The sequence below is a fragment of the Cricetulus griseus genome, chromosome 10 (assembly GCF_003668045.3).
Source record: "Cricetulus griseus strain 17A/GY chromosome 10, alternate assembly CriGri-PICRH-1.0, whole genome shotgun sequence".
Classification (NCBI taxonomy): Eukaryota; Metazoa; Chordata; class Mammalia; order Rodentia; family Cricetidae; genus Cricetulus; species Cricetulus griseus.
In genome coordinates, this window is record NC_048603.1 from 17786713 (window position 1) to 17802234 (window position 15522).

The 15522-nt window shown below is 41.9% G+C and overlaps 1 protein-coding gene across 1 annotated transcript; it reads left to right on the plus strand.

Annotated features, from left to right (window-relative positions):
* The first annotated feature begins 1844 nt into the window (after positions 1-1844).
* Positions 1845-6639, plus strand: LOC100762374 (cytochrome b-c1 complex subunit 7). The gene is made up of 4 exons (XM_027431545.2): positions 1845-1980; positions 4134-4205; positions 5718-5884; positions 6431-6639. The coding sequence occupies exons 1-4, from the start codon at positions 1962-1964 to the stop codon at positions 6506-6508; spliced, it is 336 nt and encodes a 111-aa protein (XP_027287346.1). The 5' UTR covers positions 1845-1961; the 3' UTR covers positions 6509-6639.
* The last annotated feature ends 8883 nt before the right edge of the window (positions 6640-15522 follow it).

Below are 15522 nucleotides of genomic sequence, written 5' to 3' on the forward strand. Positions count from 1 at the left end.
CAGAGAATAGATTAGCTGTCCTGCTGTGCTGGACAATCCTAAAATGTTAAGCAACCTAAAACCATATATGTCTGTTTCTTGAGCATGTCTATCTTGAGAGTACAAGTGGTTTAATGGAACAGATTGATGCACCCTGGATGTTTTCATTGTGACTGTAGTGTCACCAGTCTTCTAAAGGGAAAAGAAATTGACGTTAAAGATTACTCTGAAGCTTGTTTGCATCACATATGTGTCTAAAATTTAAAGAGTGAAAGTAGTGTAATCTCTATGCCAGGAGGAAAGAAATAAAAAAATGTTTAAAATATTAAGATTTATTTTAGTAATTTGCATGTATATGCATGTGAATGTATGTTCACACATGCTTGTGGGTACCCACATAGGCCAGAAGAGAGCTTCAGATCTCCTAGAGCTAAGAGCTACAAGTGGTGATGAGCTGCCTGACATTAGTGCTGGAGACTGAAGCCAGGTTCTCGCAAGAGCAGCAAGTTTGTATATCCACTGAACCATTTCCCCAGCCCCCTAAAACATTTTAAACCAATATTAACAAGCACGAACAAACACCAAGCCCTAGGCTTCCTGCCTATAAAGCTGGATTTTTTTTTTTTTTTTTTTTTTTTTTTTTTTTTTTTTTTTTACTATATTGGGTATCTGACATTCGATCTTCCTCTCTAACCATTTTCACTCTGATGCTGAAAGTTGTCAGGATGAAGAGTTCAGTGGATATCCTTTCCAAAGCAATGTGCCAGTGTACAAATGTATTTGTTATTCCTGTCTTCCCGACTTCATGTTGACCATTGCTTACACTCTTAGAACTGAGAGAGATAAGGTAGCAGAAACAGATAAGGCAACAGAACTTTAGAACTTGTGAGTAAAGCCATTAAATAACATTTTGAATTCATAATGAAACAATTCTATGCTGTCCCAGGTTTCAATTAAGACTAAAAGTCAGCAGGGTAAAGACAATGTTGAGTCATGGTCAAAGCCAACAATATCAGTTTCCCCATTTTCTGTTCTTTGTTTTATGTCTTAGACTTCAAGTTTTGGAGCTGAGACCTTGAAAGTTACAGTCTATGTACTTGCTCTGCTTTTAATATTATATACAGCTTCTAAAATATATCTTGGGTTTAATAATAACTTTTGTTTTGTTTTTGGTGAGTGGTTGATGGGTGATCCAGAATGGTGTCAAACTCACTGTGTAGACAACTCCAGTCTAGAACTTGCAGTGATCCTCCTGCCTCAGCCTACTGAATTCTAGAATCATAGGCACGTGCCACCAAGTTTACCGACCTATCTTTGTATTAAATGATTAGAAAGGAATCCTTAGGTGAAGAAAGTGAAGCCTACAAGTTTTATCTTGAGACATTAGTTGTGCAGCATGTATGATCCTAGAAATGAGGAAGCCCGGTTTTGAACCTGGATTTCTGAATTCTAGTTAAAAAAAAAAAAAAAAATCTGCCTTGCTTTACCTGAAGATTCCACATCTGTGGATGGATTCAGTGCAGCTCAGATTGCTGAGGGGTATGTCTGAACTGAACATGTGCGTGCATTTTTCGTGTGCTGTTTCCAAGGAAAGGCAGTGTAACACCTTACATCCAGGACTAAAGGTGGCTTAAAGAATACAGAAGCGAATCCCCCATCCCGAAGGCACGCACTGGGCCTGCGCGGGAGCCCTCCCACCCTTCCCACCCCTCGGGCATGCACTGCGCCTGCGCGGGAGCCCTCCCACCCTTCCCACCCCTCGGGCATGCACGGCGCCTGCGCGGGAGCCCTCCCCCTCACTCCCCAAAGACACGCACGGCGCCTGCGCGGGAGCCCTCCCCCTCACTCCCCAAAGACACGCACGGCGCCTGCGCGGGAGCCCCGCCCCCCCCAGAGACACGCACTGCGCCTGCGCGGGAGCCCCCCCCACCGCGCGTCCTCTAGGACTTACCCAGGAGGCCGCGCGCCACTCCCGGGTCAAGATGGCGGGCCGGCCTGCTGGTGAGTCACCGCTCTGCCTCAGTGGCGCTCGCGGCGCGGCTTCGTTTTCCCGGCAAACTTGCTCCGCTCACGCTCATGGAGCGCAGGGGACGCGGCCGCGGCGCCCCCGGGCAGCCCGAGGTCTGGGGCGGGGACGACGGCGGGGACCCCGGGAGCTCTCGGAGCCGGCCGCTGCCCCTGGTGTCTGCGGCTTGTCTTCCGGGCCGGGGCGGCGACCCCACGGTTAGGTTCCGGGCCCGCAGCGTTCCGGGCCGGGGCCTCGCTCGGAATCGACGGAGATCGGGGCCTGTCTTTGCCCGCTGCGGGCACAAACTGCAAGGGCTGTAAAGAGCAACCCTGTACCCTTCACAGTCTTTCAGGCCCTTAGACGTCGGGAAAGGTGTTCGGCGTCAGGGTTTGTGTCTCCTGTTAGAGGCCCAATTGGCTCTTCCATGACCCTGCTTTTTGTGTTTTTAGTTTTGTTTTGCAGCAGGCTTTAACCTAGCTAATGTGGACAGGGTGAGCCTTGCACATTGCTCTTCCATGACCCTGCTTTTTGTGTTTTTAGTTTTGTTTTGAAGCAGGCTTTAACCTAGCTAATGTGGACAGGGTGAGCCTTGCACATTAAATGTGTTAAACGAATATTAATCGGTATCATAACCACTGCTGTGTTTACAGTTTGGCTCCTGTGCATTTGTTTTTAGATCTTTTTTTACTCTCTAAGTTTTATGTTTCTTTTTTTTTTTTTTTTTTTTTTGAATCAGGGTGTCATGTAGACCAAGCCAGCTTTGAATTCACGGTGTACTGAAGGATGACCTTGAACTTCTGATCCTTTTGTTTCCCTAAAACAATGCTGGAATTGGAATGCACCACCACACCCATTTTATGTGGTGCTGGAGATGGGACTCGGGGCTTTGTGGGCCTTGGCACTGTACCAACTGAGTGATTAGCCCTTAACTGTTTTAATTTCTGAGGTTGGAGGAAGCCATGTAGTAATCTAAGGAGTAGGAAGTCAGGGGCAGGAGAAGAGAGCTCAGTTGATGAAAGCGCTTGCCTTGCCGTGCATCAAGTGCCTGAATTCATTTTCCAGAACCCATTTGGTTTGTTGTTTTTTTTAATAAAGCCTGAGTTCCAGGCCAGCCACTTGCATAGTGAGACCTGCCTTAGTAGTCCTAGCCCATGCTTTTAATCTTACTGGACAGGTGGAGGCAGGTGGACCTCTGAGGCTCAGGTAGGCTGGTGGACTTGGCAACTTCCAAACCAGTGAAAGATGACATCTCAAAAATGAAAACAGATGACTGGGACCTAATGTTGTCCTCTGGCCCCACGCTTGTTCCCCTCCCACCCCTCACATTTTAAAAAGAAAGGTGAGGCTTGTTCTACCCTCTTTCCTTTACCATATCTGTCTTGTCAACATCAGACACCCCACCCCACCCCCGCTTCCTGGACATCTTTAAGGTGACTTGCTCATTAGGCTCGGCCTTGTTTCCCAAAGAGTTATGAGTTGCTTTGTGTGTTTTGTTTTTGCATGGGGTATTTTGTATGCTAGGTTGAACTACATTTCCAGTCCTTAATTTAGTTTTTCTTTGTTTATATAAGGTCTGGCATCCACAATGCATGTCACAATAAATTTGAACATGGAGTATTTCTCCTTATCCGTGTCCAATGAGCTCTTTAGAAGAAGAAAAATGGGCTTTTTTTTTTACTAATCTATTGATATTTAAATGGTTAACTGGTGTTATATATAGTTTCTAGAAATTATATTTTAAAGATGTTCAATGAGATTATGTAGACTAAAAATTTTGGAGACTCGGAGAAGCCTGTCACTTAACCTGAACTCTCATAGCTTCACCCCCTGTGAGAATTCTGCCACTACATATGATAGAAATGCTCCAGGTCTCTTTCCTGTCCCTTGTCCTTTCAGTTCTGATAATAGCAGGTGATGGCCGGGCACAGGTTGTTGGGCTTGGAGAACCCAAACTGGCAGGAAGTATACCTGTGGATAGTAGGCATCTTTAGTTTTGAGCTCACACTCTTCTCTCGTGATGTCATAGTGAAATGATCTACACTGCATACCACGGGATATTCACCCTTAGGTTTATCGGAAGATAATAGTTGTTTGGCTGTTGTTGCATTGTCTGTACGTGTAGCCGTTAACAGTGTGGTACTTACAGTTGCAGCGTCAGGCAAGTGGCTGGATGGCTTTCGAAAGTGGTATTACAACGCTGCAGGATTCAACAAGCTGGGTGAGTGTCTGTTCTCTGTGGTCCTCTTGCTCTTCCTGAATGTGGTGCTTTTTAAGAACTCTTACAAGCCGGGCATTGGTGGCGCACGCCTTTAATCCCAGCACTCGGGAGGCAGAGGCAGGCGGATCTCTGTGAGTTCGATGTCAGCCTGGTCTCCAGAGCGAGTGCCAGGATAGGCTCCAAAGCTACACAGAGAAACCCTGTCTCGAAAAAACAAACAAACAAAAAAGAACTCTTATAGTTCCAAGAAGATGTTTTCTTTTGGTTTTGTGTGTGTCAAATTTAAAATTAACCTATTTTGAGTTTTTGATCTTTTGAAGAGAAGGCTTTCACATCCTTATATGATTTGTGACCTTCCTTAGAGCTAATTTGCTGTGAACTTCACTTTGTGATCTAGAAGCTAAATGGAAGCATTGGCAGATCGTAGCATTCCTTAGTACAATTTTAAGTTGTTTATGACTTTAAAAAAGAATTTATCAGCCCAGTGGTAGTGGCACACACCTTTAACCCTAGCACTCAGGAGGCAGAGGCAGGAGGATCTTTCTGAGTTCGAAACAGGCCTGGTCTACAAGAGCTAGTTCCAAGACAGGTTCCAAAACTACACAGAGAAACTTCAAAATACTAAAAATAAAGAATTTATCGTACTAGGTATGCTTGTGGAGGTCAGAGGAGGACTTCTAGGAGCCAATTCTTTCCTTCCTCTATGGGGTCTAGGGATCCAACATGGGTCATTAGACTTATTCAACCTTCACCTACCTAGCCATCTCACTGGTCCTAGTTACTTCATATCTTTCTCCATCTCAGATTAGGAGAGTGTGGTCTACTCATGTTTTCAGTTGACATTGTAAATATTTTCTGAACTGGTTCATATGAAATAGGAATTTTATGATAGTGGTTTTAGACGGCCCACATATTCCTCCAAGAAATAACTACAGGTCTGAATTGCTTTTGGTTTCCATCTTACATAGTGATTTGGTGATTTTTTTCAGTCAAGTCTTGAGTTATAGATCATAAAGATATTTTGCTCATTGGAAAAGAAAAGTCCTGGATGAAATAGATGGCTCAATGACCACACGTGTCTAATGGCCTGAGTTCAGAGCCCCCCCCCCAAAAAAAAAAGAAAACAAAAAAAAAAACGCTGAACCAGTAGCCCAAGCAGCTGTAATCCCAGTGCACCACTCTGGGGAGACAGGAAGCAGAGACAAGAAGCTGGTGGGCTACCTCTTACAAGTAGCATAGAGACTATCTCAAACAGTGTGGAGAAGCAAGAACTGACATCTTAAATTTACCTTTGACCTCCACATACATGTGGAGGTACATGTGTGTGCATGCACACACATACATGAAAAGCTCCTACCAGGTATGGTGAGTTATGCCTGTAATTTTAACAGAGGGGAAGCAGAGACGAGAAGATGGTCATTTCAGGGCAAATATTCCTCTGAGGCTGGGTGGGAAGAAACAGTTTATTCTCTGAGATAGCGCTCTAATTTGGTTTTTATATTCTTATCACAGGTCTTATGAGAGATGATGTAATGCATGAGACTGAAGATGTGAAAGAAGCCATAAGAAGGCTTCCTGAGAATCTTTATAACGACAGAATGTTTCGAATCAAGAGAGCCCTGGACCTGTCCATGAGGCATCAGATCTTGCCTAAGGAGCAGTGGACAAAATATGAGGAGGTAGAACGAACGGGTTTGCTTTGTCTAACAGTGTTGGTCCCTCATCATGCTGTATCAGAAACAAGAGAAACCCACTCATTTTGTGCAGTGCTTTAGTGTTCTCCAAGCCGTGCTACATAAGTAGCGAGGTTAGCAGAAAACTGTTAGCTCTGTTTAAAGAACAGCATGGTAAGACCTAGAGCTCAAGTGACTTCTGAAATCACTAAACTAGTCTTTAGTATGGAAGGCCTGGGCTAGAATCCAGGTTTTCTGCCTCGTGGGCCATTGTTTCTTCCCTCTACTTTAGTTCCTGTTTAGTTATATGAAGACCCCTGCGTGATCTTCTGCTTCTTTGCATGGACATTTTCATTGAAATCTGGCAGACCTATAGGTGTTTTTTCCCCTGGTACTCCTCCTGACTCCCTCACTGCATGATCTTTGTGAGATTTTATATTTAAAAAGCACATAGTTCCTAGAACTTCAGATTATATTTTCTTATGGTACAAGCCAAAAGTTTGTTGTAATGAATTTGAGGTTTAAGTCCTATTATTTTTCTTCATTCTTTAGGACAAATTCTACCTTGAACCCTATCTCAAAGAGGTTATCCGGGAAAGGAAAGAGAAAGAGGAATGGGCAAAGAAGTGACCTTGTTGTTGAGATCTGTGGATGTGCCTGGTCTCAGCATATTTTAAGAAGTTGTTTCAACCCGAATCACAATCTAAGAGTTATTTGCTTTGCAGATGCCTCACTTTAAATAAATGTCTATTGTAACCATTTTTGGAATGTTTGAATTTTCTGACACAAGTTTTTCCACACTTCTAAGATGTTTTAGTTGCTGCTTAACTGCCTGAAAATCAGAAAGCCTGCTTTAGTTGTCGTTGGCTGGATAATCAGCCAGGTTACTAAAGAATATATCGTTTTATACAAGCTGAATAGTCAGCTTTAGATTCCCTTTGTGGGCTTTGAGATGAGGGAAGAGGCAACCAGCACTGAACAGATGGAATCAGCTTCCAAAGTGACTGATGGAAAGAAGGGAAAGGTTTTCCTGGACTCTCCAGTCCACAGTGTTTCCCATCATTGCTCTAGATGTATTTTGCATCCTGCTATTAGAAAAAGTCTGTAACCCAATCTGGGCTTCTATAACACACCTGTGTACGTACAGGTGCACATGTCCCTCCCATTAATCAATATGTAGATGAAAAAACTAAAAACTGTTGGTATTCAGACATCTGCACTGGGCTGTCCTTGGGCTTCTGACAGGATACGCTCTCAGCTGCAGCCACTAAGAGCACCCCCTGTGCTTATTTACCTCATTCCCTTTTAAAAGGGCCCCGCCCACCTCCCCATCCTCTCCCTCTCTCCCCTTCTTTCCTCTCCCCTGTTGCTCCTGCCCCCCCCTTTCCCCTTTTTATGGTCTCTTTCCCTAGTAAAACCCCTCTGCTTGAACCTTGTCATATGGCATCTTTCTCTCAAACTCTGCTTTTCTTAAATTACAACAACCCTCCCCCCCAAAAAAGACAGGCATTAAGAAGATAATAGGGGACGACAGAAAGACAAATTATATTTTCTTTTAAATGTTCCTTTGAGAACTAGGTATTGAGCTAAGCATGGTATACATGCCTTTAATCCTAGCACTCAGGAGGCAGGACAGCCAGTTTGTTATATACACATTTCCAGGACAGACAGGGCCACACAGATCCTGTATCAAAAACACCAAAAAGCAATTAACAGAAAAAACTAAACAGCAGTGCTTTTAGATCATAGGCTAATTTAAAAATACAAATTAGGGGACTAGAGAGATGGCTGAGTGGTTAAGAACACTGGCTGTTCTTCCAGAGGTCCTGAGTTCAATTCCCAGCAACCACACCATCTATAATAATATCTGGCGCCCTCTTCTGGCCTGCAGGTGTACATGCAGACAACACTGCATAATAAATAAATTTTAAAGAATCAAGACACTAAGACTGTTTGAAAAAACAAAGAATATCTTAAAAGTTGTGTTAAAATATTAGAAAGCTAATTTATTATTAAATTTGCAGAAAAACTTTCCTCTGATCCTAATTATATTTTGAAAGTTGTCCTGAAAGTTATTCTTGCCTAAGTTAGAGCCTTCCTAGAACTTTTTGCTTGTGGTAAAAGTGACAAGTCTATTAGACGAGTCACTTGTCTAATAATATTATGCATTTGTTAGACTATAATTTATTGTAGACTAGACATTGTTGACGAATTTATTGCCTGTATAAATTGTATAGTTATTGTACTCATTGTATATAGTTTTTTCTTCTTTTAGCTTATTTTTATTTAAATTAGAAACAAGCTTGTTTTTCATGCCAGTCCCAGTTCCCTCTCTCCTGTCCCCCACCGATCTCCTATGCCATCAAACCCTTTCTGCTCTCCAGGGAGGGTAAGGCCTTCCATGGGGGACCTTCAAAGTCTGTGATATCATTTGGAACAGGGCCTAGGCCCTCTGTGCGTCTAAACTGAGAGAGTATCCCTCTATATAGAATGGGCTCCCAAAGTCCATTCATACACTAGGGATAAATACTGATCCACTACCAGAGGCCCGCCCAGGCCTCCTAACTGACACTCACATTCACGGTGTCTGGATCAGTCCTATGCTGGTTTCTCAGCTATCAGTTTGGGGTACATGAGCTCCCCCTTGTTCAGGTCAGCTGTTTCTGTGGCTTTCTCCAGCCTGGTCTTGACCCCTTTGCTCATCATTCTTCCTCTGTAACTGGATTCCAGAGTTCAGCTCAGTGTTTAGTTGTAGGTGTCTGCTTCTGCTTCCATCAGCTACTGGAAGAAGGCTCTAGGATGGCATATAAGGTAGTCATCAATCTCATTATAGGGGAAGGGAATTTAAAGTAGCCTCTCCACTATTGCTTAGATTGTTAGTTGGGGTCAACCTTGTAGACATCTGGACATTTCCTTAGTGCCAGACTTCTCTTTAAACCTATAATGGCTCCCTACATTATGGTATCTCTTTTCTTGCTGTCCTCTATTCTTATATTAATTAATCCTGTTTGCAATATTCAAGCAGAAAGCTCTTGGATAAAAGGTGTGTGCTAGGGCTGAAATACAACACAGCTAGAATCAGCTTTCTCTGGTAGATAACTCGATCTTGGGATTCCCAGTATGATCAAATATCCTGCAACATTACAGTTTCAGAGGGTTTAGCCCACTGTCATCATTCCAGGAAGCATGATGGTGTGCAGGCAGGCAGGGTGTTGGAGAAAGAGCTGATAGTTCTAAATTCAGATCAGCAGGCAGCATATGTGACTGATATACTTCTTCCAACAAGGGCACACCTACTCCACCAAGGCCATACCTCCTAATAGAGCAAATACCTATGAGACTATAGGGAGCATTTTGACTCAAACCACAACACTATCCAAACTCCTGTAAGTATCTCCTCAACCATATCCAGTAAATAAACTCAATTGAACTCATTGGTTCCCCCGGGTGGACTTTAGTGAAATTGTACTTTGCATTGTCTTGGGACTTATGGGGACATTGCTTTCTCCCTCTCCATTGGAGAGAAAATTCTCACAACAGATCATAAATCATAAATATATTTGTTAATGTTACTATATGTCATGTTATTAGAAAAAGGAACCAGTAATAAAGGAATATATTAGAAGAATCTAAATATGGCAATGGCCTTAGTAAAGAAGGAGTTAGATATATGAAAATAATGACTTATGGCACCAAGATAAACAAGAGTGGAAAGTTTTTGCAAGTTATGAAGGACAAAGCTATTTAAGGAACATAAAAGATGACATTTAGAGATTATATGTTGTAATAAAATTGGCAGGGTCAGATATCAACTATTCCAAGGACCAGCTAAAATATATGTCAAACAAAAATTTGTTATGTCTGGCTATTGAAACATTATACAGTAGTTAAGACTACCAAACTGGTCTATAACTGATCTTCTGGGTGTTTAATAATCATTTTTGGAGGCTGTCCTAATGTGGTTGTGAGGATTAAAAGGAAGACCATTTTTCCCCTTCCCCTAAAATGTCAATGAGGTCTGTGGGAAATAAGGCTATTGGTCACTTGTCTTGTTCACACAGGCCATGGAGACCCCATTAATGCATTTGAAACATTATCCATTCTACAAAAAGGAGGGTCAATGTGAGAAAGGTTTACTCAAAGTTTCCAAGGAAGCCACAGTTCATAAAGTAAAACCTTTGACTTACCCTCACATTGATGGAAAACTGTCAAGAGTCTGATGTCCCTCTCAAACCCAAGTAACCCATGAGGACTAGTTGAGACAGTGAGAGGACTGAATCCCAACCACTAGATTCCCACTAGATTCCCCAGTGTGAATCCATCCACCCACATTGGGTGCCAATTGAAGGCAAGGGTGTAATGATTTCACTAGACCCAAGATAAATGATAAATGGTGTTTGGGAGTACTTACACAGATAATAATAAAGAACCACAGGAGCGCTTCTCTACCCTTCCTATCTGATCAAGTGACCCAAGAGAAAGGACCTACACCATCGAGACCATGCCTTATGCTTCAGTGTGGCCATCATTACAGGTTCACAGGCAAGACACCTACAACTAGTTGCTCAACTGGCCTTGACAATACAGAAAGAAAAAAATTAATTTTGGCCACTTGCATGGTCTTCAACATTCAGCAGGAAAGTTTAATTAAAAAATGGAGATAATAATAATAATAAATAATAATCAGAACCTAAACAGTCACATTCCACAGACATTAGATGTAAGTCTACATGGTACATTATATAGACAACCAATCACACTAATAATTTCCTCTTCAGAAGAAGATACTGCCCAGATGTGACTTCAGACCTTGGCTCACTGAGCACCTGCCCACAGTCAAGAAACACAGAACCCTAATTATTTTAACCCCCAAATTATATGATGAAATACCTCTCTCCCTATCCAGAAGCCACACCGGAAGGGGATCATGCTGACTTCTGGCTGATGAAAGTGTATGAAAGCTGATTGTGGGTTCATAACTCTGGAGGCCAACTGTAGAGGTAAAACTGAAACATATAATAGATAGACTTTGGGCATTTTAGGTTTTTCCAGGTCTTATCCCAATATTGCCACCTGATACCTTAAATTCAACTGGAAAAAGCCAGATCAGTCATTGTTCCAAGCTCATAATGACATTTAGGGTTAGTTACCTCTTCCGAGGGAGGTGTGCTAAGGAATAGAGGTAGAAATTGACAAGATAGTTTAGGGTAAAAACACCCCAAAGAAAAGTATCCAGTTGCTTTCTTAACTAAAAGTCAAGTGTCACTGGAATTCTTAGCAGTTTCATCCTTGCCAGAGGCCAAAGATGCCAAAAGTGTCTTGGGATCTCTGATCTCTGATGCTCAGTGACTCTGATGGCTTTAGGAAGGAGGAAAGTTAACAGTAGTAATGAAGGTCTGTTAAGAAAAAAAAGTGCTTGCTTGTTCAAGAGAACAGAATCTATCCTGGGTACAGACCTAACATTTCAATGGGGACTGGTCAGTCTTCTGGCCAAGGAACCTGGTCTATGGAGCTCAAGAAATGGTCACTTGGGACATTTATAGATCACATATTATTGATTAACTGATTATTCTGATTAATCTGATTAACTGATTTGTCTGATATAATCCTAATGTCACACAAGAACTAGAAAACTCTCAAGCTCCTTTCTGCCCTTCCCTTTCTGTACTGTGTGGATAATGAATTCCCATTCTTACACAAGTATCTCTGTATCGTCACTCCCCCATAAATGTTGGGCTACATTAAGATACTCACTCTCCTGTGTCTTTTTCTGTCTTACTGAGTAGTCAAGGCCCAGCCTGGAATGACTGACACACTTGGACATGGAAGCAGGAAAGAGATAGTGGAAAAAATTACAAATGAAGAGTGACTTGTGCAATAATTCAGTTCACTAACTTTAAAGCAGGTGTAGTCACAGTACCAAAAGGGATATGCAAGATGGAGGATGGAAGCTTTCCTGCTGTGACAGTAATTGATATAGTAATGAATGTGAAAGACCCCCCCCCAGTCTCAGGCCCCCAGGATCTCGGTCCATGACTGTGACGACCCCAATCACCAGGCAGAGTTGAAAGCTTGATGCAAACAGCAAGAGGTTTTATTGCAGTTGTTTAAGAAGCTAACCACATGTTAGCTCGGGCCTTCCATCTATCCACCATGGCGGATGGCTAGAAAAGACGGCGAGAAGCCACTACATAGAGATCTTATAGAGCTGCATAAGGGGAGTGTCTAGGGGTACGAACAGGCTCAGGACTGGTGTGCCTCCAGGCTTGGAGGACTTGCCCTGTGTTGATTGGTCAACTGGTTGTTATGGTCCATAGGCCCTCCCAGGGTGGTTGCTATGCTCTGTATGTCATTGCTGTGCGCTTGTCCGTAAAGCACACCCAGAGCGGTAAAGCATAGCACCACCAGCTAACTTCTGATTGGTTCCTTGCCACGAGGCAGGCATCTGACCTCCTAGTGACCAAGGCAAGATCAGGCAAGCATGTGTTAGCCTGTTATGGCTGCCAAAAATGGGGAGTTGGTCCCTTCAAATACAGAGATAAACAATCTTAGATAATCGACATTTGTGTTGACTGGCCACAGAGTAGGAAATCAAGAATCTGAATTAAAAAAAAACTGAACTTGCCATAAAAACAAAAAACTGTAGTTTCTCTAGTTCAACCAAAATAGAAGATCTGTGTAAAATGATATGGCCCTGACTAACAGTACTGTTATTTTCCAGTTTTAAGATGTACAGCCTGAAAGAAAAGGCATGAGTAATCCTTGGTGTGCTATAATACAAATCCCTGGTCTCTGGAGCACATGGCCATAAAGCCTTTTCAACTTTTTAACATGATTTTTTTGGGGGAATTACAATTACATTATTTCCATCATCTCTTATCATCATATGGTGATCAAGACATCCACAGAGCCCGACTTTGCTTCCCAGCACCCACAAGACAGCTCACAACTATCTTTAACTCCAGATACAGGGGTTAAGACACCCTTTTCTGGCCGGGCGGTGGTGGTGAACACCTTTAATCTCAGCACTCGGGAGTCAGAGACAGGCAGATCTCTGTGAGTTCGAGACCAGCCTGGTCTACAAGATTGAGTTCCAGGATAGCCTCCAAAGCCACAGGGAAGCCCTGTCTCAAAAAACCAAAAAAAAAAAAAAAAGACACCCTTTTCTGGCCTCCACTCCTACCTGGCATGAACTTGGTATACTCACTGACAAACTGGGTTCATCAGAATTGGCTGCAACCAACTTTACCATCAGAGAAAATTCTCTGGCATTCATTTGTGGTTCTGAGAAAGTGTTTTGTTACAAACAAGTGTTTAGTTCCCAGAATAACACATCCCATCAGAAAGGAAAAAGCAGAGAGAGAGAGAGAGAGAGAGAGAGAGAGAAATAGTGTATCATTTTTATTTGCAAATATGATTATTCAAATTGTCCTGTTTTCTTCTGTCCTTTGGTGAAACATGTTTACAATCTGAAAGGAAGGCAATATTTTTCTTCTGTAGTGTCGCAGCTACTCAGTAAGACAGCTTAGTGGGAAATGTCTGCGGTGAGCAAGGTTGGTAACCTAATCTTGATCACCATATGCAGATAGCCAAAAGTGGCCTCCACAATGTGTTACAGTCTCCACATACCCATTGTGGCCTAAAAGCCTATAATCACATTACACACACAGACAACACAATTTCTTTTCAAATGAATCTCATTGATGTAACAGTATCTGGCATTTCTGGATAATTCCCTCGGGAGGCATTACTTAGAAATGAATTGCCACATGGATAACTAATGGGGAAAGGAAGATGCATGGAACTTCAAATATATATATACATATCCATAGGATATCAAGCTATGCTGTGGAATATACAGTTGATAACTGATTATTCTACATTACTACATCTCTAACAGTTAAATGAAAAGGTTTGGATATACACATGAGGTATTTAATGTTTGTTGGGACCCTACTGGGTGACCTAAGGTACCCTTGGTGCCTCACTTCCTTGTTCCCTCCTTCCACCTAGGCCTGTATGCAAGTATGCAAACTATCCGCCCATTTCTGAAGGGGGGAAGGGAGGGTTTGGGGACATGGATGTTGACCTCAGTAAATTTCCACTGTGGCTGCTGTTGGTATATATGTCTTCTCCCCTTGGAAAATAAATGACATTCTCCTTGCAAGAATGACTCACTGTATTTATTCAATCCTCAGATTCCTTTGCCCAAACCTGTGAAATGTTGCAACGCTGATCATTACAAATGTTTCTTACATTTTATATTAAGTATTTTAACATTAACTTTATTAAAATGTGTTGACAAAACATCAAATGTTGGGGTATATGATCTAGCCTAGGACTTATACTACTCAAGAGGCTGACACAGGAGGATGATGAGTTCAAATGCATCCCTAACTAATTACTGGCATATAAGCCAGGCTGGATAACAAACACCTCAAGGGAATTTGTGAAAATATGAAAAACAAAATGAGGAACAACAACCCACCACCCTTTCACAAAGACACACCCTTACTTGAAAAGCATAACCACACACTACCTGATATTTAAATAAACAACACACCACTTAGACTATGGTCATTTCACTCCACATATTTTGGTAGAAAAAATACCTATCACTAACTGAAGCGCAGTAGAAGTTGTAAAAAAGCCACAGAAGAAATATAAAGACCACAAAATAAACTCCATTAAACGGATTTGCCAAGCATATAGCACACTTTAATATCTACCTCAAATGTTGCAAAATTGAAACCACAATATAGTAATGTCCACCATCAGTCTTGAATGAACATTGTAAATAACTTCCTTCATAATTAAAAAGACATGAAACAATTTTTTATTGAAACTAAAGACAAGTATGATATCTAAAGTCTTTACCAATTTTTTGTTTTGTTTTGTTTTGTTTTTGAGACAGCGTTTCTCTGTGGCTTCAGAGGCTATCCTGGAACTTGCTCTGTGAACCAGGCTGGCCTCAAACTCACAGAGATCCACCTGCCTCTGCCTCCCGGGTGCTGGGATTAAACTCGTGTGTCACCAATGCCTGCCCAACTTTTTTTTACATGAATAGGGTTTTCACTTCCATGAGTTCTTCCTTATTATCTGATATCAAGATGATAAAAAAAAAGGATTTAAAATATGTACAGGTTACAGATATGGATGAGCAAAATTATGACAAGTCCATTGCCAGGACCTAGGTCAGGTTTTTGACAACTTTCTGTAGTTCCTACTACAGGAATACTCAAGGGTCTAATCTTGGGAACAAGCATGAACAGTCACAAAGCCACACATTGACATCACATAATTAAAATTCAATCAAATCTTTAACCAAACAGATTTCCATACCTGAATATTTTCTCTTGTAAGCAGTCATCCCTGTGACACAGTTGTTGAGGCATTTAAAGTCTTAACAGTTTCCTTTCAACATGAATTGGTTCATGGAACAGAAAGCAAGAATGTAGGATTGGATTTAGAGAAATCAATCAATCTGAATGAGGTTTTTTATATAATTGAAGTGTGAAATCAAAAAGGGGTACCTAACCAGTGAATTCATAGGACTTTTGTCAATATGAGTTTGCAGGTGCAAACAAAATAGACACGTCATAATGCTTAAACAGATGGTTGACACTTGTCAGATTGTTTTCTCT

Bases quoted from the DNA above. Each gene is read 5' to 3' on its own strand.
- LOC100762374 (XM_027431545.2), top strand. The intron at 4,206-5,717 runs GTGAGTGTCTGT...TTCTTATCACAG, and splicing joins TGCAGGATTCAACAAGCTGG to GTCTTATGAGAGATGATGTA. The intron at 5,885-6,430 runs GTAGAACGAACG...TTCATTCTTTAG, and splicing joins AGTGGACAAAATATGAGGAG to GACAAATTCTACCTTGAACC.